The 22367-nt window shown below is 36.4% G+C and overlaps 1 protein-coding gene across 2 annotated transcripts in view; it reads left to right on the forward strand.

Annotated features, from left to right (window-relative positions):
* The window catches only part of HEATR5A (HEAT repeat containing 5A), a 56859-nt gene extending 39159 nt beyond the window's left edge, over positions 1–17700 (forward strand). For both annotated transcript variants that reach the window (XM_075151714.1, XM_075151715.1), the window contains 13 exons: positions 67–306; positions 1027–1208; positions 2988–3056; positions 3478–3657; positions 5702–5936; positions 6384–6632; positions 8304–8431; positions 9360–9507; positions 10213–10485; positions 12823–13047; positions 13944–14098; positions 15529–15742; positions 16020–17700. In XM_075151714.1, the coding sequence (XP_075007815.1) occupies positions 67–306; positions 1027–1208; positions 2988–3056; positions 3478–3657; positions 5702–5936; positions 6384–6632; positions 8304–8431; positions 9360–9507; positions 10213–10485; positions 12823–13047; positions 13944–14098; positions 15529–15742; positions 16020–16321 (2600 nt within the window). In that variant the 3' untranslated portion in view covers positions 16322–17700. The remainder of the gene's footprint in view (positions 1–66; positions 307–1026; positions 1209–2987; positions 3057–3477; positions 3658–5701; positions 5937–6383; positions 6633–8303; positions 8432–9359; positions 9508–10212; positions 10486–12822; positions 13048–13943; positions 14099–15528; positions 15743–16019) is intronic.
* Positions 17701–22367: the final 4667 nt, after the last annotated feature.

A 22367-nucleotide genomic window follows, 5' to 3' on the forward strand; every position in this document is an offset into this window, starting at 1 on the left:
TCAGTTACAGTAAGAAAGAATATTAATTACACTACTTCTTTCTTTTCCCCTGTGTCCTAAATACAGATTTCAATACAGTAGCTTCAGTAGGTACCACTCAAGAAGAGGAAACTGCCAAAGCGGATGATGCATCTGTATTAACGTCTGACAGCGATGAGAGGTTCCATCCTTTCAGTAATCCACGATGGTCTACCAGAGTTTTTGCTGCAGAGTGTGTTTGTAAAATTATAAGCCAGTGTGAAAATGCAGGCAGTGCACATTTTGATATAACTTTGGCTCAGGAAAGAAAACAACGTGATTCGAGAGGTATGTGATAAGCACTGTAAGAATTTCACAGAATGCACAGTATGCTTAAAATAAATATTAGCTGTTTGCATCTTAATGAAATCCATCATAAATTTTTTGTTTGTAATTGTCGAAACTTTTAATTACTCTGATTAGAAGCCTATATTTATTAAGGTGTAGAGCATTTTTTATTTGCCAAAATATTGGCATATCACGCAGCATTTACACTCACTTTCCTGGTTATAGTACCATGGCATACATGTAGGAAGCCATTGTTTCTGCATAGCATTGGCAATCAGAAGTGATAGCTGGCACCAGCCTACAACATCACAATTTGGTATTTGGGAGTATGACTAAAAACCTCCACTTTTTTTCTTTCCATAATTTGCATAATTACCAGTAGAAACACAGTGGCAATTTTCAGTAGCTCTCAATGTTTATCTGGAGGTGTTTTCCTCAAAATTCTTTTTTAGAAAATCTGCCTCATACATAAAGATATTTATGCTTTATTCTAAGTACTTTTTTTTTTTACATTCAAATGGAAAAGAGCCTAGATCAGCTAACATAAGATGTCTAAGTAAGATTGTTCTATGTGTAAGCTGCCTTAAGTGAATCCTTGATACGTGGTAAGATAAAATGTAAAATTTACATTTGGAAAATGTTGGTAGCAGTCTTATAAAATATGTCTAAAGCTAAAAGTAATAAAACTGTTTTCTTTTTTAATTTCTGTTTTCTCTTCAGATGACTTTTTGGTATTGCATTTATCTGACTTGATTCGTATGGCTTTTATGGCTGCCACAGATCACAGTGATCAACTTCGTCTTTCTGGGCTTCAGACGTTGCTAATTGTTGTTCGGAAATTTGCAGCTGTTCCAGAACCAGAGTTTCCAGGTCATGTAATTCTGGAGCAATATCAAGCCAATGTAAGCACCATTGCTTTGAAAAGCACCATTGCTTTCAAGTAACTTTGAAAAGTTTAGAGTTACAGTTAATCACTAAAAGAAGTCTGCTTTTTGCAGTGCGTATTACTAGAGTTGGGTTTCAGTTAGTTTGTTACTGAAACTATTAATTTCTTCGGACTTAACTTCCTTAGGAAGCATCTTTTCAGTTGGTATATGTTTTAGCCCCAAAGTTTTTCAAGTTTCAGCATTTTTCCCTCTTCCCTATTTGAATACAGCAGAAAGAAAATAGAACATTGAGGTTTTTTCGGAAAGCATTGGTTTCAAAGTGCGGAAGTATTGCAAGCAATATTAGGAACAACTATCATTTAAAACTCTACTTAGAAATAAGTAGCCTTTGCACACCAGAGATCACACTAGGAGATCTTGGTCAATAAATAAGCCAGAGGAGGTAAAAGCATGGCTTGTACTCACAAGATCTATTTCAGTTAGGTCTTGGTTGAGACTTACAGAAAAGATGTCCTGATCATTTTGCATCCCAGACTGCACTTGTGTTAAATATGACAGGCAGCTGTGTTAAGCCTCACCTGGCTCTCATTCTTCAATTTCTAGCAGGCATTGAATAAATCAGATGGCTTTCTCTCACAGAAATGGAGAGATCCTGACACTGAAGACATCCTAACCCACTTTGATCTTGCTTTTGCCATTAGAATTCTATTCTACTGGCACTTCTTTGTGGGACAGAAGTGCTTTGATCTAGTCTGGAACTACCAAGGGAAGAAAAATACACTATCTGTCCTTGCTGTCGAAAACTGTCAAGCAGGTCACAAGTAGCAATAATTCTCCTTTTAACCTTCACTACCCTTAAAGTGTTTCTGTAAATACTATGCATAGATTTTCTCATCAACTGTTTCATAGAAGTTGAAGAGATGTGAAGCAGTTAAATATGTAGTCTTTTTCTTGTCAATTTTTTTTCCATAACAATAACCAGAAATAGATGGATGTAGATTTTCCAGACTTAAGTAATTGTTTCCTGAAATCTTGTTCAGAAGTTCCTTAAATGAAGTCTGAGCTTTAGGGGGTCTTAAGAAACTGTCATTAATTGTCATTAAAAACAACTCCTTCTCACTTATTTTCACAAACTTGTATTTGTAGTACTTGTACTACACTTTTACTTTCATCCCAAAGAGCATCAGACTTAAGTCTGAGTTTCAGCTAAAGCAGCAAGGGAAATTTTCATTAGCCTTTAGTGAAATAGCTTTCAACAGTGAGAGGAGGTGAAATCTCTGCAACCTGGCAAGTATATGTTTGTGTGTTCTTTATTAGGCAAATGGGGTTTGTGCTCTCCCCTTCTTTCACTTTGCAAAGTTGACCAACTTCAGCTGTTTGTTTCCTTAGATCTGTATTCTTTCTGAGTGAGGAATGAGTAAGGAAATGTCACTCATTAGGTGTCTTGTAAGTCTTTCATGGTTTGGAACATTGTATTTTCTTTTGACGGCTTCTCATCAAGTCAAGAGTTCAGGAAGGAAGAGGTTTCTGTTTCAGTTTTAGACTGTGCAAAAAACAGAACCAACTTTGAAGACCCCTCTCAAAGAGAACCATGTCTTCAGTGTAAGCAAAACAAAACAATAAAAGTATGACTGCAGCTGTCTCCCTGCTTTTTAACCTCACTGAAACAGTCTGTGGAAAAATGAAAGGGAAAGTATGCTTTATAAAGGAAAACTGCAACAAAACCTGCTTATGAAAAGTAATTATTTAGTTAATTGTTCACTATGTATTAAATGTTGTATAACTTCTCTTTAGGTTGGAGCAGCACTTAGGCCTGCCTTTGCTCCCGAAACTCCTCCTGATGTCACAGCAAAAGCATGTCAGGCAAGTGTTGAAAGTCAGAAGTTTTAGATAATAGACCCTCTGAAATTTTCTTTTTGCTTGATACGCCACACAAGAAAAAGGAAATAAATCATCTAGCCTTAAATCCTCAATGCACACAAAGTAATGTCACCCATGGTACCTCTATATTGTAACAACTGAAAGATTTTATGCGCTTTAAAATCTTTTGAGAAACTTTGTAGCAGTTAATACTTTGGCTGTTATTTATGACATCCCTCTAATGTTTTTGGCTTTCATTATTTATGTATTCTAAACTGTAATGTGATTCAACATCGATTATTATCTGAGAGTAACTGTATCTCAGTAGAAATTAAGTCTGGTTTTCATAATTTTACAGATGGAAAAAAGAGTATCTAGTGGTGTTTGGCTCTTGTTTCTCATTATTTCTGTTTTACAACACTAGGTATGCAGTGCCTGGATAGCAAGTGGTGTTGTAAGTGATCTTAATGACCTTCGAAGGGTTCACCAGTTGCTTGTATCCTCTTTGGTAAAGGTGCAGGCTGGGAAAGAAGCACAAAGTCAACAATATAATGAAAGCACCTCAACTATGGAGGCACTGGCTGTGCTTAAGGCTTGGGCAGAGGTTAGTGTAACAGCTCTGTAATGATAGTCTTGATATCTGGTAGGTGAGTTAGAACCTTTCAGACAGAATGGTTTCAGGAATTTCTTACATGCTTCATTAAATAGAAGTTGCTGGTCCTTTGCTTTGTTTTGATACCTCTAAACAGTACATGAACTTTGCAAACTTGACAAAAGCACTGCTAGTTAAACTATTTGTGTTGTACTATACATTAAGAAATATGTCTAGTACTTAAGAAATATTAATTTCTTAACATGTTCTAATATTTCAATTCATTTTAAATTGGCATGGTATAAATGGTGATGGTGCACTGAACGTACCATTTTAAATAGGTGTAATTTTTCTGATTGTCTATTTGCATTTAATTTCTTAAAGGTAGTTCTTGTAAGTTAACAATGTCAATTCAGTACTGCATTGGCTATCTGCCTTAAAGTCAGCTCACGTGAATGTCTGTTTTAATACATGTAAATGCAAGGTTAGATATTTAAAAAATAAAAATGTGAACAATGTATGTAATCTCTGGAAGATGTGTCTTAGAAAGCACTGATAACGACCTTGGATGCTGATGGTTGATAGCCAGCTAAATGTGAGCATGTTATGTAGTTAATATGATATTTCTGCGTATTACCAGGGAGCTATTTTAAAGGAGAACACAGGCACTAGATATAGCTTTTATGTGAACATTTGTAGAAAAAAATACCAACCTCTGGTGTCCATACTTGAGAAAGGATACTGGCAAAATAGGAAAGCCACTGGAGAAAAGCTAGCAAGTGGGAATAAAAATCTTGAAAACGTGCTTACACTGAGAGATTTAAGTAGATCAGTCTAATCTATTCAGGAAAAGATAAGGTACTGTGATGAATTTAAAATTATTATATGGAGGAAAGATTTTTAATGGCATATAAAAATAACCTATCACTGGTCAGAAGCTGAATCAAAATTCAGACTAGATGTGAGGCTCAACTGTAAGAAGTTATGATCTGTAGATTGTTCCAGTCTATAATTAAGATCACTGGAAGTCTTCAAAGCAAACTCTCTATAACTTTCTACTGGATCTCCGATATGACAAACTATGACAAAGTAAACTGGGGATAAGCTTTTGTGACCTGTAATTTACAAATATTTCACTTAAGCCCAAGGCAGTTCCTTCTCACTTAGGATCTTACCTATTTCTTGTTTCCAGAATTTGAGGGAATTCTTCCATCCTGTTGCGGGGAGGAGTGAGAGAGGGGTTTGGTGGGTGCTTAGTTGCTGTCCTGGGTCAACCCACTACAACTAGCAAATTTGAAAAAGGTACAGAAATCATAATCGCAGGAGACAGATACTCACAAAAGCTAACTTTAGGTTAGTTGAACTGGTCTCCTATGTCTCCTTCATAGTTGAGGAGAAGAGCTTCCCTCGAGGAGCATTTTGGAGAGACTAAAGAGGGCTGCTGGTGTGAAACATTCTCAAGCCTATCTTTTTCGATAACTAGAGAGGCATCTAGGGAAATTCACCTTCTCGCATTGAAGTTACCCTATTGATGGTAACACCCAAAGTTTGCAAATGATGCAAGACTACTCTTCATTCTTTACTCCTAACACAGAGTAATACATAGTTTTGAGAAGTTGGTTGCAAGTGCAATATGTCGTTTCAGTTAAAAGAAGATTTAGGAATGATTTGACTGTGGGTTCGGGATTATGATTATAGGTATATTATTTGATAATAAGTTCTTAATTCTTGTGGCTATAACTATAACAGTGTTTAATGGTTGGAAGCTGAAGTGGACAAGTAATATATTAAATTTTAAGAGCAGGGAAGTTAACTGCAGCTATGTTTAGTAATTTTAGTAGGCTTCCCTTTATTGGGACTCTTGCATCAAGATTAGCTAGGTGAGTGGATTCAGAAGGTTTAGAAAATAAGTGCTTGTTTACCCGTGCCTACTGGACTTGAAGCGGGGAATAGATTCTAGGAAACCTCATGCCTGTTCAACAGGCAGCCATGTTAATGATCACAGTAGTTTTCCAAGTGTTTATATTTGTATATCTCTCTCCAAATATATGAACAGGTTTACATAGTTGCAGTTGAAAAGCAGAAAAATCAAAGTGATGCACACAATCACTGTTTAAAAATTGCAAACTCTGCAGAAGAAAGCTACAGAGATGTAACATCTTCAGCCAGTGGACTTCTGGACTTAGTACAGGCAGATCTTGCAACACTGAGCAAGCTCTGGCTTGCTGCACTTCAGGATTTTGCTCTCTTAACTTTGCCTTCAGAATATGCATCTCAACTACCTGCTGAAGGTAAGAAGGCAAATCAATTGTATTTTCATAGGTCACTTGTAAGTGCACATCATTTATGTCCTAGCTGACTTGTGTTAAGATCACAGTAAGATTAAATTGTATAGAGAATATGCATACTTGTGTACCTATCTAAAGATAAAGACTGCTTTTGAGAACAGATGTTTCACTGATATGAAAAGTAGTTTGCTTGGTATTCTTGTTTGTTGGGTAATTTTATGGTTGAAAGAAGAAAAAGGTAATTGTATTGGATTCTATCCAAATAAATCTAAATGAAGCGCCCTCATTAGCCTGAATTTTAATACTGAAAATTGAAAAAAAAAAAAAGTCATACATAAAATACGATAAATATAATTTCAATAAAAAGAAGAATCCCCTTTTATTAGAATGAGAAAATATAGTAGTTGAAAATAAATTACATCTGTAAAACTGTAACTTCTCTTCTTGCAGGTGGTACATTTTATACAGCAGAGACAATTGAAAATGCCAGACCTCATTACTACAACTCCTGGGCACTGATACTTTATGCTACAGCATTATGGCTTACTAGCACAGGTTTCATCATTGTTGATGCAGATGAAGGAGTTACTAATCTCTCTAGACCTGTCACCCCAACTACAATGTGTCAAGATTCTTCTACCAGGCCCTTGGTGAAATCTCCTGAGGATGTGAATACTGACAGATTTCATCTTATCTTGGGTTAGTGAGTGCATAATCTGTCTAGATGCTGTAACCCAAAATGTCATTTTTAATAGATAAAACTGTTAGCAAACAAATATTTAATTATTCACATTTAACTGCATTGTTGAATATTGCATCTCTTAGAAAAGTATACAGTCAGAAGAATTTCAAGTCCTAGTGAGAAAACTGTAGAGCATTTTCCCAAATGTGATAGAAAAAACACTCAGTGTGAGCTAAACAAGTCCTAAACAAGGGCTTACTGCTCTGCATATAAAGTTCAAGGGTAGATTTTATCACGGTTGTAGCACTACAATTACAGAGTGTACGGTTTAGCATCACTGAAGTACAGTTTTACATCAACCAGAATAGCGTGTAGGTTGGAAGGGACTTATGGAGGTCATCTTGTCCACCACCCCCTGCTCAAGCAGGGCCACCTAGTTGCCCAGGACTGTGTCCAGACAGCTTTTGAATATCTCCATGGATGGAGACTTCACAACCTCTCTAGGCAACCTGTACCATGCTTGGTCACCCTCACAGTACAAAAGTGTTTTAAGTTCACATGGCACTCTGTTTAAGCCTCCACTACTGCAGACGCTAATCAGGCAGTTGAATTCAGTCCCAGTTCTCTAAATTTACACAATTAGGCATTTCTGATTGTATTTTTTTTCTTTGGTCTCTCTTTTGTATCCTTCTTTTGTAATCCCTTTTTGGAATGGGTTTGTATGACCCAGATGCATATGGCTTCTTTTGAATCCCAGTCTTCCTGCACAGAGCCAGCTTCCTTTTGAACTCCATTGCTCCCTCAGTTAAAAGTGGGACCTCTGACACAAAAGCTGCTCATTTCCCCTGCTTCCTATACTACTGGATTAGTGCTTCAAATTTCATATACTTTACCATGGACGCCTGGCTGTTTATTCTGCTTCTGAACATATTCCACTTGTTCATTGTCACTTCCTACAGAGAAACTGAAAGAATTTTAAAACACAGATACTTTTTGTTGCACAGCTGTTCTTTAGCGTACATTGATCTGTTTCCCAAGTCATCACACATTTTGGAATTACAGCTGTACAACTGGCATGAGAATATGGATCACAGTTTATGAAGTTTATCTCCAGTGTGATAAAAAGTCATCTGAACAGTCCTGAAAGCTCAGAAAAAAGTGATTGTTTTTATCTGCTCTAGGATTTGCAAACTTAGGCTTCCATGCGATTTACTTATTGCTGGTGATCCAATTGTGGTAGCTGCGATCTTAAGCATTTTTGTAAAATGGGAAGATAAAGCCTTAGCCTTTGAGTTTGTGAACTATTATTACTTTCTTCATTATTTCCTTCTATTACATAAATCAGTGTGATTAGGCAAATATTCTGCTATATACTCATTATGAATTGTCTGCCTGTTCATTGGACCTAGAGTTCAGTGTTTTACTCAGAAATTGCTCTGGTTTTTTATTTATTTATGTTAATAGCCAGTTATAATCATGTCTTATACTGTCTAGAAGCTGAAGCTCTTTCATTGTTTTGAGGGAAATAGAGTTCTTGCCCCAAGATATTAGCAATAGAAGATGAATTCACTTAATACCAAATGCAAATGCTATTTCTATGTCTGCTCAACCTAGTTAGGTTACTTAGCAATTGACAAAATTACTTAAAATTTCAAGCTCATATGGGTTTTTTCTTCTGATGCTTACAGGAATTAGTGTGGAATTTCTCTGCTCTCCTCGATCAGATGCAGCCATGGAGAACATTATTGCCTGCTTACGTGCCCTACAGGCACTCTTTGACGTTCCATGGCCAAGGTCTAAAATAGGTGGTGATCAGGTAATGTCTTAATGATCAAAAGCCCCCCAGAATTAAGGCATAATTTTAGTTTGAACAGTATCTCTACTCTCTATTGTATATCCAGGAATCTTCAACACATAAGTAGTAGGTGAATTATATGCTTTACCAAAATCCAAAGCTGTAGAGGGAGGAGAGAAAAAGAGCACAACATGGAACCTGTAAGAAGACAGTGAGGGGCAGGGAACTTGAGAGCATTTTGTCAGGAAGGGGTAATAGATGAGTAGGATGACAGCCAGGTAAAGACAGAATTCCGGAAAAAAAAGTTCTTTTACTATCTCTGTCAAGGGACAGTTCAATTAATTCTGTTGTAAATACTGAAGATGATAAAAGGAAACTGGACAAAAGCAGTGGCATTAAAAAAAAAAAAAAGCAAAAGCAAAAAAACCCGCAACACACCAGTGATCCTAAAAAGAAGTAGTAACTTCAAAATTCCTCCCCCCCCCCCCCCCCCCCTTAAAATTAAGCTTTATACCATCCTGTGTGCCATGCAATTGTCTAACACAGCAAAAGCAATAAAAGAACTGTGGACATGCCCAAGTTCTGCTGACTATTGGTGCTCTCTCCAAGGAAATGCAATACTGTAGGAGAGCGAAAATGTAGTATCCCCACCTTCAAGAGTTAGAAAGCCTTAAGATAAAGATTACTTGGGGGTTTTTTAGTAGTTTTAAGTGCCTTGTCTCTAAATTACCGTGATTACTATTTTGTTGGGTGAATTGAGCAGGACTGCTGCTACTGGGAGCTAGGAGCTAGATGTTGAAGAAAATGCCAACTCCTGTGATTGTATCAATTATACTGTGTTCCTTAGTGAGACTAATAAGAGTAATACTGTTGGCTTTAGCAAGTATTAACAAATTTCTAAAATACCTGCATTAAAATGGGGATATATTAAGCATTTTTCTTACTGTAGGAGTTGGGTGTAGAGCTGTTGAATGTTTTGCATCGACTGATACTGACCAGAGAATCGCCTGATATTCAGCTTGCTGCCCTTGAAGTGGTTCGGCTGATTCTTTTTGCAGCTCAGGAACATGTGAAGGAAAAACGGAGAAGTGCAGAAGGTACAGTATGTATGAGATGTTGAATACATATTATCAGGGTTAAAGCAATTCTGTCTTGGAAAACTGGATTCTTGAAGGTGATATTCCAAGATGCATCTTAATTGAAGTGTTTCACAGTTGGTGTCTAATCCTCGTTTACTTAAGTCAGTCCAGATGCCTGACATAAGAAATTGGGGTGATATGATAGATAGCAGGTGGTTTTGGTGGTGACTAGAGGGCATGAAGTGAGGAGGAAAACTGGAGAAACTGCAGTTGGGATACTCCTGTGTGGTGTCAGAGAGGGAGGAGTCTTAGTGAAAAGCTGGGATCAGCTGCAGTAGAGCAACGGAGAGACTCAGCACACACAGCTGTTACAAGCCAGACTCCACTAGTTACTCTGATTGTAACTTCCTAAAGTTGATTTTCTAAAAGAAAAAAACTGGAAGTAGAATCAAAACACCTATATCAGGTGACACCATATTGGCATGGTGCCTCAGCACGTTGTATGTCTAAATCTATTGCACACGCTTTTGCCTTTTGACAATTAGTGCATAGTTTGCTTATTCAGAAGGATGGATGTTTGCCAGTAGAACTTTGAATACATATGCATGCACGTATATATGTATCAAGATTGTCACTTGGTGATGAAACAGTCTTAAGAAGTAAACTTTTTGGAAACGAGATACAGCCTGCAGATTTCTGCCATATTTCTTCTTTTTGTTGTAGTTGATGATGGTGCTGCAGAAAAGGAAACGCTACCAGAATTTGGAGAAGGAAAAGATACAGGAGGACTGGTGCCTGGGAAATCGTTAGTCTTCGCAACACTGGAGTTGTGTGTTTGTATTCTTGTCAGACAGCTTCCCCAGCTCAACCCTAAATTAACTTGTAGCCCTGCAGTTCAATCTGGAAAACATCTGTTATTGTCAGAAGATGGAAGTAGACTGGTAGCAGCAGCATTAGTTATTCTCTCTGATGTTCCTGCAATCTGCTCTCCTGAAGGTATGCTGTTTCATCACAAGAAAAGATTAATGAAAGAATATTGGGCTCTTCTGAGCCCCCTTGTTATTACCTGATTTTCTCAGCTGGATAAATCTGGCAGCAAGTTTTGTTGATTTGCTTGTGACAATTTCCTGTTCTAATTATTTTTTTGACTGTCAGATTACAAAACAAGTTACAAAACTGAAGCAATTAAAGGAGTAGTTTTTCTTTTCCTCCCACATGTAGCAGTGCAATTAATAGATTCATTTTGTACAGGGAAGTATATGATAGCTACATGATTATATTCTACTTGAATTGTCTATTCTGGAATTTATAATGCAGACATAAATTAAATTTAAAAGGGAAATGTATCATGTTACCTTTCAATAAAAGCCATCATTCGAACATTAGAAAACCACTGTAAGGAGTTACGGTTGATTCCTCAGATTAGTTTGACTTTTGCCCATGATTCATTTTGGATTCACTCCAAACTTTAAGATGGTTCCCCACCACCACCCCCCAATATCATATTCATACGTATGATCTTTCAGTACTGTTACAGCCACACCTATAAACCATTTCTGCCCTATTCCTCTGTTCTCACCTTAGGTATCTGTGTTACACCTTATGCAAATTTTTGCATTTACCAGCCCTGAAAATTTCTTCTTTTTTCTTAATTTGTTCTCTATTACAAGATTCTTCTTCGGGGGATAGCATACTCCAAATGGAATAGTAGGCAGTTCTTGCTATCATTGTAGGGTGATGATGTGATTTCTCTTTTCCATCTGCAGCTCATTATTTATGAGTTCAAAGCAAAAGGAAACAAACATAGCATCACTTAGATCTGAGGGTGACTATCTTGTATGAAAAATAATCTGTGATTTTTCTTTTCTCCCTGTAGTTCTTTTTGTCTTTAGCTGTTTAAGTTATTCCACAAACTGACAACTTGCAGGATCAGACCAGATGGGATGTTTACACTAGAGAACTTAAGCATTTAAGTCAGGTTACTAAAATGAGGAGCTTAAGCTTGCTTAGACAGTCAGTTGAATAAGGACGCATCTCCAAAAGTCAACTCATATAATCAAAGAGAAGAGAATTCCTATGTGGAATTGCTTCATTTTTTCCCCTTTAATAGGTAACTGCAGTTACAGTCCTGTGACTACCGTGTCTCTTACTTCAGGCACCTGTCATGCTATGTATGCATAATAAAATTTTCAAATAAATGATGCTCATGAGGTGTATTTCCTACTGAATTCCAACAGTCAATTTTCAGAGACTTCTTACAAATAGAAGATAGATGTCCTCAGATTCAGAAAATACTTATGCATAAGTCAGAGACCCTTATTATTCAACAGGTCTCTCACGAACATCAGTATATTAAAATCTTTAAAAAATAAGCATTTTGCTGATTAGGGAAGGACATAAGCATATTAAGCCATATGCTTAACTCTGTGCTTTGCTGAATCAGAACTTAAGATAGGAGCAACACAGGTTGCAGGTTTCTAGATTGTCTCCAGTATGTGCAGAATTCTGTATTACTATTAGATTCAAAGACATAAGAATACGCAAAACTGCTATGCCAAGTTATTCCTGTGATTTTTTTAAATTTTTTTTTTTAATAGTGTCTTATTCAGACAGGTCAACTATCAGATTCTCAAGGAGAGATGAAGATCTGTTCAGTAGGCTGTGGGACAAACTGCTTCTCTCCTTAGGTCTCCTCTTTTCCAAAATATTTGTTAGAGTTTTTTATTATAATTCTAGGAATTCTTGTTACGCATTTTTAGTCTGAGATCCTCTTCTTATTAATCTTACTAAATTCTTGACTTTAGTGATTTCCTGGAGCAATTTCCTTGGCTAACTACACATCATGTGGGAGAAGTATTTCCTCTTACCAGTTTTGAAATTACCCCCTGTTAATTTCCTTCACTGTATTGTCTTCACTGCAAAATAATTGCATAATTATTGCTCATAATTTGTTTTCTACTATTCAGTACATTGTGTACTTCCATAGCTTTTCTTCTTCTGCTCCTCGGTGGTTCTGATCTTTCTGTTCTTGCTTTTCTCTAAACATGACATAATTCCACACTTCATATAATAAAATCATCAAGGAAAAGATATAATTTAAAAGGGGAAAAGGTTTAACTTCACTTAAGCAGTCTGACTCCATGTTTGCTATAGCAAGTCACATGATATTTCAAATCTTTCTTCAAACTACCAGTGCCTCCATTCACATGGATGATTAAAAATGATAAATTATAAATAAAAAAGAGAATCCAAGAAAACCGCTTCAATTTTTTTTAATGTAAAAGGACCTGAATTTTTTTAACTTCCATGAGATTAATTTGTTTTGTTTTACAGGAAGTGTTTCAGTTCTTCCTACTATCTTGTACCTAATTATTGGAGTACTTAAAGAAACTGCTGTGAAATTGCGAGATGGCCAGTTACCTTTGACGGTTGCTGCATCTCTACAAGCTCTTAAAGGACTCTTGTCTTCTCCGATGGCTCGAGCAGAGAAGAGTCGGACTGCTTGGACTGATCTTCTACGTAGTGCTTTGGTCACAGTGCTTGACTGTTGGGATCAAGGTAATCACAAGTTTTGGGTTTGTGTCTTTAAAAAACAAGACAAAAAATGTTTAGGGTGAAAGGTTGTTTGGTTTTATTTAAGTTAAATTCACCCACATCTTAAAAAAAGACTAATATCTTAGTCACAGGAGGATTAGTTGGCTACCAAGTACTGTTGAAACTATAGTGCAATCTTGTCCCTACAGTTCATATGAGAAGTCATCATCTGTAAGGATATAAATTGGGATTGCAGGCTTACCGCTGTATTATGTAGTGCCACAATGTAGTTACATGGTACGATGGAATAAACAGGAGTTATGGCTGAGTACAGCTGAGCATGAGAGACAGCCGTACTGCATGCAGGTTCTCCACAAGGAATTAGTGTCTGTAGTGAAGCAAAAGGTATTAAAACAGTAGTTGAAGAAAAAATATTTTTGTCTTAAAGTTAGTTTTCTGTGTGCTGCCTCTTCAACTTCCCAAATTTGTAGTACTTTTATCATTCCTTACGTTTAATCTCTAAGTTGTAATTTGTTGTTGGAACTTTTGTTTATAGTACTGGTTTTTTAAGTTATAGCAAAAGAATGTGTGTTCCTAATGTAAATTTTATATTCTCAAAATAGGTTGTGCCTGAATATGTCCAGCTCTTCAAAGATATTTCTTGTACTTATACACAGGAACAATGAAATAGGAGTATGCTGTTATTTCTAAATATGCATAAAACTGCCCCTGAATTCCCATTTTGGCCTTTGCTTTTATTACATTAAAAGTCCATATCAGTGCGTCCGAGTCATGTATTTGAAAAAAGAGATTCCTAAAGAAATGTAGACATTGATATTTCTGTTCCACCTCTGTGTAACACTTGAATTCATAGAATTACTTTTAATGCAAATCTAACAGACTGCTTACTTTATTGATAGTAGATGGACTTCTCCAAGAACCTAATGAAGTTAGCCTGCTTACTGCTATCACAGTATTTGTTATGTCTACCAGTCCAGAAGTTACTGCCGTAGAGTGCCTTCAAAAGCGTTGTATTGAGAAGTTTAAAATAACACTTGACTCAAAAGATCCTCTTGTAAGTACTGGTGAAGTTATAAGAATATCAGTATCATATTAAATGGATTTTAGCATATTTTCTGTTCAGTTGTTTCACTTGTCCTGTGTGTTGATTCCAGTTAATTCTGTCCTGACTGTATCTGTTGTATTTTAAAGTACAGTTTGAACAAGTTAGCAAGAACATGTCCAGCAGTGGACTTTATGATTTTTTATTCTGTATACAATTCTGTATTCCTATGATTTTTTTTTTTTATTGCATCAGACTCGGCACTTTATACATTGATAAGTACATGATACAGTTGTGTAGTTTTTCAGGCACCTGTTTAATTTTATTTGTTCATTTTATCTTCAACACACAGATACTATCTTTTGCACAGTAAATCCCTCAGCTGTGGGTGTTTGGGAGCTGGAGCAAGTACCACTACATAACTTTTACTGTCCCATAAGCATCAGCTCCTGGCCGTTGCTGGAGGCAGCATATTGAAGTAGATTAATGCTTTGTTCTGACCTAGTATAAATATTTTTACATAGTTGCTTTAGACTGTAGTGCCATAGTTCATCTGTTACTATTCTTCATCTAAAAATCGAATGTATCAGGAAAAAAAAATGTATTTATTATCATTGCAAATACAAATGGCTTTACTAGGAGTTGGGACTTCCTCACTCTGTAAGTCCAGCTCGGAAAATAACATGCATTAGATTTCATGTTTGACTGTGGTTTTCTTGCATCTTCTCTGTATATATTCATTTAGTAACAAAAAAATTAGACAAAGTTACCTTTACTTGAGAAATAGCTGTAAGAAAGTACTTTTTTATATATTAATATATTTCTAGTATTATAAGCATTGGTTTCCACTGATAGGAAACCGGGGATGACAAATATGACTGCAAGAAAATGGCAATATGCATTTGCAAATTTTATCCAAGTGTTTAGGCATCTGAGCCTTTCAGAAATTGTGTAGGAACTTGACAGTTTCAGTCCTGTTGACTTCCAATGACATGCAAGCTACTGCACCATTTGAGGCTTTTTAAAATTGTGCCTACAGTTTGACAGAGGTAATGCTTACATTTTAAGCACCTATTTTCAGTCAGCTGTATTTTTGCAAGAGTATATTTTCAAAACTAAGAAACTAAGTAACTATGTACTAAGACATAATCTTCACACAAAAATAATATTTTTTCCTTAACTCAAAAATGTAGGAAGATGTAGGACTCGGTGGAAAGAAACAGGAAGCATGATCTGGTTTCTCTTAATAATTTGATTACAAGTTATAATGCTCCTATAAAGTATTATGCATTAGCAGCCTGCAACCTGATGAATGCTCAAGCTGTGAGACACGTTTTTTCCCCTCATTAAAATTTTATCTGATCAGCTGTGAGTTTTAAAACACTCTGATATGTATTTTTAAGTATAATACTTTGTAACCGCAAATTTGATTTTCCCTTTAGGTACAGTATAAGTGCTACCAGCTGCTGCACTCCATCTTTCAGCATCCAAACAAAACTGTGTCATATCCTTATATTCATTCTTTAGCACCATCCATTGTGGAAAAACTGCAGGAAACAGAAAAAGCAAAGCCTGAAAATGCTGCTGAACTTCAAGTCATTCAGGAGGGAATAAAGGTGGTTACAGCTCTTACAGCCGCTGCTGAGGAAGAGCACCGTAAGTTACTTCCATTACTAGTATCCAAAGCATTACATATGCTGAAAGTTGCCATAAGTAACAAATTAAAACAAAACGACCACTAGGAATCCAGTCCTGAACGCTAATTGCTAACAAAATTGCTAACAAGAATGTTGGTTCTTTTTACCATACAGTTCAAACAACATTTGCAGCTTTATAGTTTGTGTTAAATGTTAACTTAGAGAAATACTTCTAGTTAGAATTTGAAGCTGTTTTTAAAAAGTGTATGTTTAAGTTGTGTTTTCAATGTTCATAGGTGCTCATTTGGTGGCCTGCCTTCTTCCCATCCTTATTTCCTTTCTTTTGGATGAAAATGCCCTGGTTTCTGCTACAAACTCGGCAAAAAATCTCCATGAGTTTGCTTTGCAAAATCTGATGCAGATTGGTCCACAATACTCAGCAGTTTTTAAAAAACTAATGGCTTCCTCTCCGACTATGAAAGCCAGGCTTGAGTCAGCTGTAAAAGGCAATCAAGAAAGTATCAGAGTGAAGACTGCTAAACATGCAAAGAATCCTGGGAAAAGTTCAAGCATTCAGCTAAAGACCAATTTTCTTTAAAGTCTCATATTGTCATTTTATGCACTTTGATATCAACAGCAAAAAATGTCCCCTTTAATTTCTAGTCAGAGTAGGATCGCTATGAGTTGATCTCATATATTTCAGTTTGCACTGAAGTATTACAGAAAGTTTTTAAGAGAAAGCAAATCTCTAGGTAACTTTCTGTTAGTGTAAGACTTCTTAAACATCTCTAAACACTATGAATAAGTCTATCAGAGGTCATCTAATCTGTATTTTTTGATTATTTTGGACTAAAATACCACAAATGTACATGCCTATATTAAAAAAGTATAGTGAACTTTACCATAGATACATTTAGGAGCAGCCCACACTTAGCCATTAAGTAAAATTAATTTTGTTTTAAATCGATTTTTGTCAAAAATAAGTTACTCTGATTGGTTTTTGGATTTAACTGGGACATAAATTTACTTGCAGGTTGTAATCTATCCTAATTACTAATTTAACGCACTGCATCATCAAGTAAACAGATTAAATATCCTTGTAAGCCTTACAATAGATTATTGTTGATCTCAAAAAATTCAACTCAATAAAGATAATATTGATAGCTTTAATCCTAATACCTTCTTGAGCTGGCTGAGATTTAACAAGTGCTGTTAAATACAGCTCCACAATGCTTCTTCACTGAGGACTCCGTAGTGCTTTACACAGTGGGACTATTATGCATATATAATATTTGCAGGCTTGGTGCCTTGCTGCTTGACGTAGTCTCACTTTTCAGGATGTATACTTTGTTAATTTTGTATTAGCCAGGCAATTGAAGCTTACATATCTTGTCCAGGATAGGACAGCAATTTTAATATACCGTGCCTCGATTCAGACATCTGCTCTACCTGGATGTATGTTTCCTGATCTTTAAATGATCAGTTATATATACACGTAGCTCACCTAAATTTATGTATCATCTCTGCAATGAGAGATGGACATATTTGAAGTCAGCTTGTCTTGTGTCAAATAAAGTGCAAAAAACTCATAATAAGGAGTATTTAATTAACATTTTTATCAAGGAACATATTTTAATATAGAAAAATAACTATCAAAATTGCAATGGCTATAAAGTATTTTCTACATATAGCGTATTGACTTCTTTCTTAATACCAGTATTATCTAAACCAAACGCTATCAAACTGAGGATGGTATTTCCTTCTTGAATCTAATTACTTTAAAAAAAAGAAGGAAAAAAAAAAGATTTACAGAACTGAGAAACACACCGTGACTCAGGAAAAGTGTGACGTACTGTATTTTATTATAAGTTTTGTATATAAATATTATTGTAAATTGTACAGAATTAACCATTTGACCAAAGTTCTAACAATTCATTTTTCTAATTTACATAAATAAAGCTAATTTTCTTCACTTAAGATTTGTCTTAGTCATTTTACCCAACAGCACAGGAGCCCTAAGGACTTCCGTAACAGAAAGAAAATGTTTGTATGCTGCCACAAGGAAACTAATGAGAAATGTTTGGGCTGGATGCACCAACGTCTGTGACTTGACATTGCAGGTCTTCCTCTGTTCTGTACAGCACAATGGTAAATAAGTGGGATCAGGGAGATAGACTTTATCTGTGTAAATACCTGTTCTGTGCCAAATGCTGAAATATGTGAACTATGGGAAGATGGTTGAGATGCTTTCCATCTTTCCTCGGAGAACCAGAAGTTCTTTCTTTTTTCTACCTCTTCATTGCAGTCAAATCTGTAGCTGTTGAAAGGGATTTACATTAAATTTGGCAGTTACTCATCTTTATCTCATTAGTAATTTTTATCTCATTATTTTTCCCTTTAAAGTTTACTTGGGTACATTCCCTTCCCCGTCCCTTCCCCGCCCAGGCCACTTCTGGAAAATCGTAGAGATTCTTATGGGGCTTCAAACTTTTAGATGAAAGTCACGTTTACTATCAAAGTGGCCAAAAATACTGCTGAGAAAGTTAGCTGCTACAATAAGTATATGTGGCTACTTGTTTCATTTTCTGTAATGTAGAAGAACAGCATTAATCTTTTTTTCACTAACATTTGTTAATGTTGATAATACAATCTGATGAAATCCTACTTTGCTCAAAAACTTCTAAGAAGCATGCTCAAGTTGCAAGATCACCGAGCAACGCTGTTAAAAGCCAAAAATTAAAGTTTAGAAGAGCTTAGTCCTAGATTTCTTAGAGGATCTCATTGTAGTAGCTCACATCTGAGTCACTGAGAAGTGCTGTAATTATACGATTTGATGTTTCTTGGTCAAGTCTTGTAGCCACATGTGGAAAAGCACTGTTTTCAACATATCTGTGTATTCTAAATGCAGAAACAAAAACTAGATTCATTAAAGAGAAGCACTGCTATTTCTTAATATCTACTGTAAATTAGGACATAAGCTTAATTTATCCAGATAATTAATTTATCCACATAGTAAAAATACCTGTACCCTGAGTTGTGCTTTCTTATGTACCCTTAAAACAACAAGTTGGATCACGTGAATAAATCTACTCATTTAAGATTTTATAAATGGATCTTACAGATATAATCTTGTTTCAGTTATAAAAAGAATTTGGCTTTTAGACATCAGATATCTTTGATGCAGTTTCGTTTATTTACAAGGAACTTGCATAAATTTCATTTTTCCTGAAGAAATAAGTAACACCACAGAGCAGTTTTCGTTTCAATATATCTCATGTTTTCTAAGGCATTGCTTGGCATTCAAGCTCTTAATATTTAGCCAAACAAAAAGAGCCAACCGTGTTTAGCCATAAACCAGAGTCTCACTTTTACTGCTACTGCACCCTGTGTCCCATGCCTTCTTGCTGATTGGTTTTTTTTGCCATTTCTCTACAAGCACCAGTAAATTTTCTTCCAGTAAATTGTCTTTGCAATGAAGCATGTGGCCTGCATGCATATTTACTTTGTATGTTTCCATGTGTTTATTTAAAAAGTTTAATGATTTTGTGTGACAAAAAGTCCTGCCTATGCCTAACCTAAGTGTATATATATAAAAATATGGGTACATCACAGAATGTGCCATGCAAAAATTATTTGCAGGCAAATTTCTGTTGACTGCAACAAAACAGAATTAGTCAAAATCATGCAAAAGCATCACACAGTTGGGATATGGTGGTTTTTAATCGGATACAAGTCTGTAGCACTCCAGCTGAATAAACAGCATTTCTAACAGTCTTGCTTAGGCTGAGCCTGATCTGGTATGATCCAAGGTGCAGCAGTCACCTTCAGGCTGAGAGGTTCACATACCATCACAAAACAGGATTACCAAATGCACAGGAAGCATAGCAGGGTTTTATTAATAAAAGTTGGTTAATAATTGGAATTTCTAAAGGGATTTTTTTTTCCAAAACTGCCACAGCAGTAACAATGTGAGTCGTTGCAATTGCAGGAGGGGTGGAGTGATCTTGGATAGTTTGCTGATTTATCAGAAGTATTAGTGATACTACTTAGTAGGGATCGGGCAGGTAATTCAATGGAATTTCAAGATAGTTTTAAGTTGAATGAAGTTGGACATATCTGTGCCAATAACTCTGTGACAGTCTCCTCTAAAGCTTCATCCCTAATCTCACTGCTAGGTATAAACTTTTCAGTTTTCAGCTTCCTGAAATGTAACTCTATTTTACCAGTAAAGAGCAAGTCAAAAGCTTTTTCCTACAGGAGCATATGGTTTCCTAACCACAGTGGTTTAAATCAGCCAAGGCCTCTGCCCCTAAACTGCTCATCTTTTCTTCCAGTTGAAAAATTTGGCCAATGATGCTTCACGGAAGGTAAGCAAGCAAGGGGAAAAATCCTTCGAAAATTAACACACACTGCTCGGTTTTTGAATAAAAGAACATACAGCAAGGTAGATTATTCTTCTAGTTCTCTGCACTGTGGTGTCAAAAACCACAGGAAGAGTCACTGCCTTGTGTCTTGAAAGCGGTGCTACTGGGCAGCGCTCAGCAGCCCTGACCCTGTGGGCGCTGCTAGACACTGCTTTTCCCACATGAGAAACCTGTGTGGCTTGATTGCACATCGACAAGTGAAGTTTCCTGTAAAATAAAGACATAATGAAATAGTTGTTGAGTTGCAACCTCCGATCCTTAAAAACAGCCAATAAAATAAAGTTATGCTGTACTTTCAAGCAGCCAAGTGTTAAAAGAAGTGCTCGGATTTGTCCATAGCGCTCTCATCTGAGCAACATTGGAGCTGTTGCTGTAGATGGCATTTCACACAAGACTCCCATTCAATTAGCTGAAGTATGTAACAAGCAGTTCATTTTTACATACACTGCTCAAGCTATTTAATGACAGTGGGGTATAGCTTCAAAGACATAAAAATTAAAAAGCATATTTGGCCAGATACGATATGCTTTACCTGCCCCTAACATATTTTTAGATAATGAGTGCTGAAATTGATTATGTAGAATAAAATAAAACAGATACATTTGATACATCATGTTGTCTGTGCCAAGGAACACTAAAGATGCCAGTGCTACACCACCAGCCTCTCCAAAATGTTGTGTGGTTCTTATTTTGCTTTTGATGTATGGTTGTAGATTCCTCCCACCCCCACCCCCCAAAAAAAAAAAAGTTCTCTTGATTCTCTGGAGAATAAATGGTTTATTACATATAACAATGAAAGGGGAAGTGACATCTAAATATAGCCCTAAAAGTAGGGCTGAAGATTTTGTTTGAGAAACAGGTCAAAGCAAAAGCAGGCTTCCAAAACCTCCCGAAGTAATCTGTGGTAGATTCACCCAAATTTACTCGCTCTGCAGCCAAATACCGATTTTGCTCTGTGGTCCAATTCCCACTTCCATAGTCCCCATCATCTGAAGTGCAGAATCAGACTCTAGAAGGTAGAACGTGGCACCAAATCTCCTTCCTCTGTGCTTGCCCTCCAGCTGCTTAATGGCGGCACTCGCAGGAGAAGACAAATCGGGGTGATGGGCACCAGCCACAGCAGAGCCCGCTCTCCGTGTGCGTATCAGTGTATGTGCCAATTTGTCCGGTTATTGCACAGAAAAATTGTTGTGTTGTTTATATATGTAAAGAAGTTTGCAGATGAGGAAAGTCTGTTTCTAAAAGTTGCTGGTAAGAAGCTAAATTTAGTAATGGCAAAGACTGATAAAGTCCTATTCTAAGCTACTGCCTTGCGAATCGCAATTGTCTAGCTTAAAATTGGATTTTTTAAACCAATGTTAATATTCACGTATTAAAATTTATGTGAATTATCTCAGTGCCAGTGAAATGCAATATAGAATTGCTGAGATTCCCTGTTGCTACTAGTGGGAATTTTTTTTTTATTATAACCTTCTCTGGGGAAGATTTTGATTTGATTTGATTTGATTTGATTTGATTTTTGTAAGCATTTTGTTTCTGCCTAGTGCCTCAGTTCTCAGTATCCCTTTCTGCAAGAAAAGGAGAAGGTTTTCTATGAGACACGTTTTCAGTGGAAGTACAGGCCTCAGGGATTCTGGAAACGATTTTGATTTATATCTAAAAATAGAAATATTACGCAATTTGAAAATACAACCTATCATTATGAAGGCAAATGCTCTTAACCTCATCCTTTCTCATGTCAGGTTCATGGCAAACACCAAGAAAAAATTGTCACAGATGTATGCATGTTTTACAGGAAACAGATACAAGGATAACTGGTTCAAGATGTTGCCACCAAATTTACCTGAAATTCAGTTAGAGGAATAAAAGAATTTGCCTATAGGAAAAACTCAGGTTTTCTTTATGATGCTTCATCAACTATATTTATGAAATGAGCAAGGATGGGATGAAGAGGGGTAACAGAAGAGACGATGAAAGCAAATGTTTTTTCCCCTCCAATCTGAGGCATGATGCAATCTAGTGTTTAGCTGCCGGGGAGTCAAGTGACACAGTAATGTGGTCAGGGGGAGGGTGAGAGGGTAGATGGGCTTTTTTTAGCCCACGTTCCTTCTTGCTCCCTTTTGAGGCCAAGAAATCTGGGAATAATCTACTTCTGTAAAATGAGAGTTCTCAAGCTGGTTGGGGAGAAGTACTCCAGAACGAGCGGTCTTGAGTAGGAGC

This window comes from Calonectris borealis, chromosome 5, assembly GCF_964195595.1.
Source record: "Calonectris borealis chromosome 5, bCalBor7.hap1.2, whole genome shotgun sequence".
In the NCBI taxonomy this organism is placed as follows: Eukaryota; Metazoa; Chordata; class Aves; order Procellariiformes; family Procellariidae; genus Calonectris; species Calonectris borealis.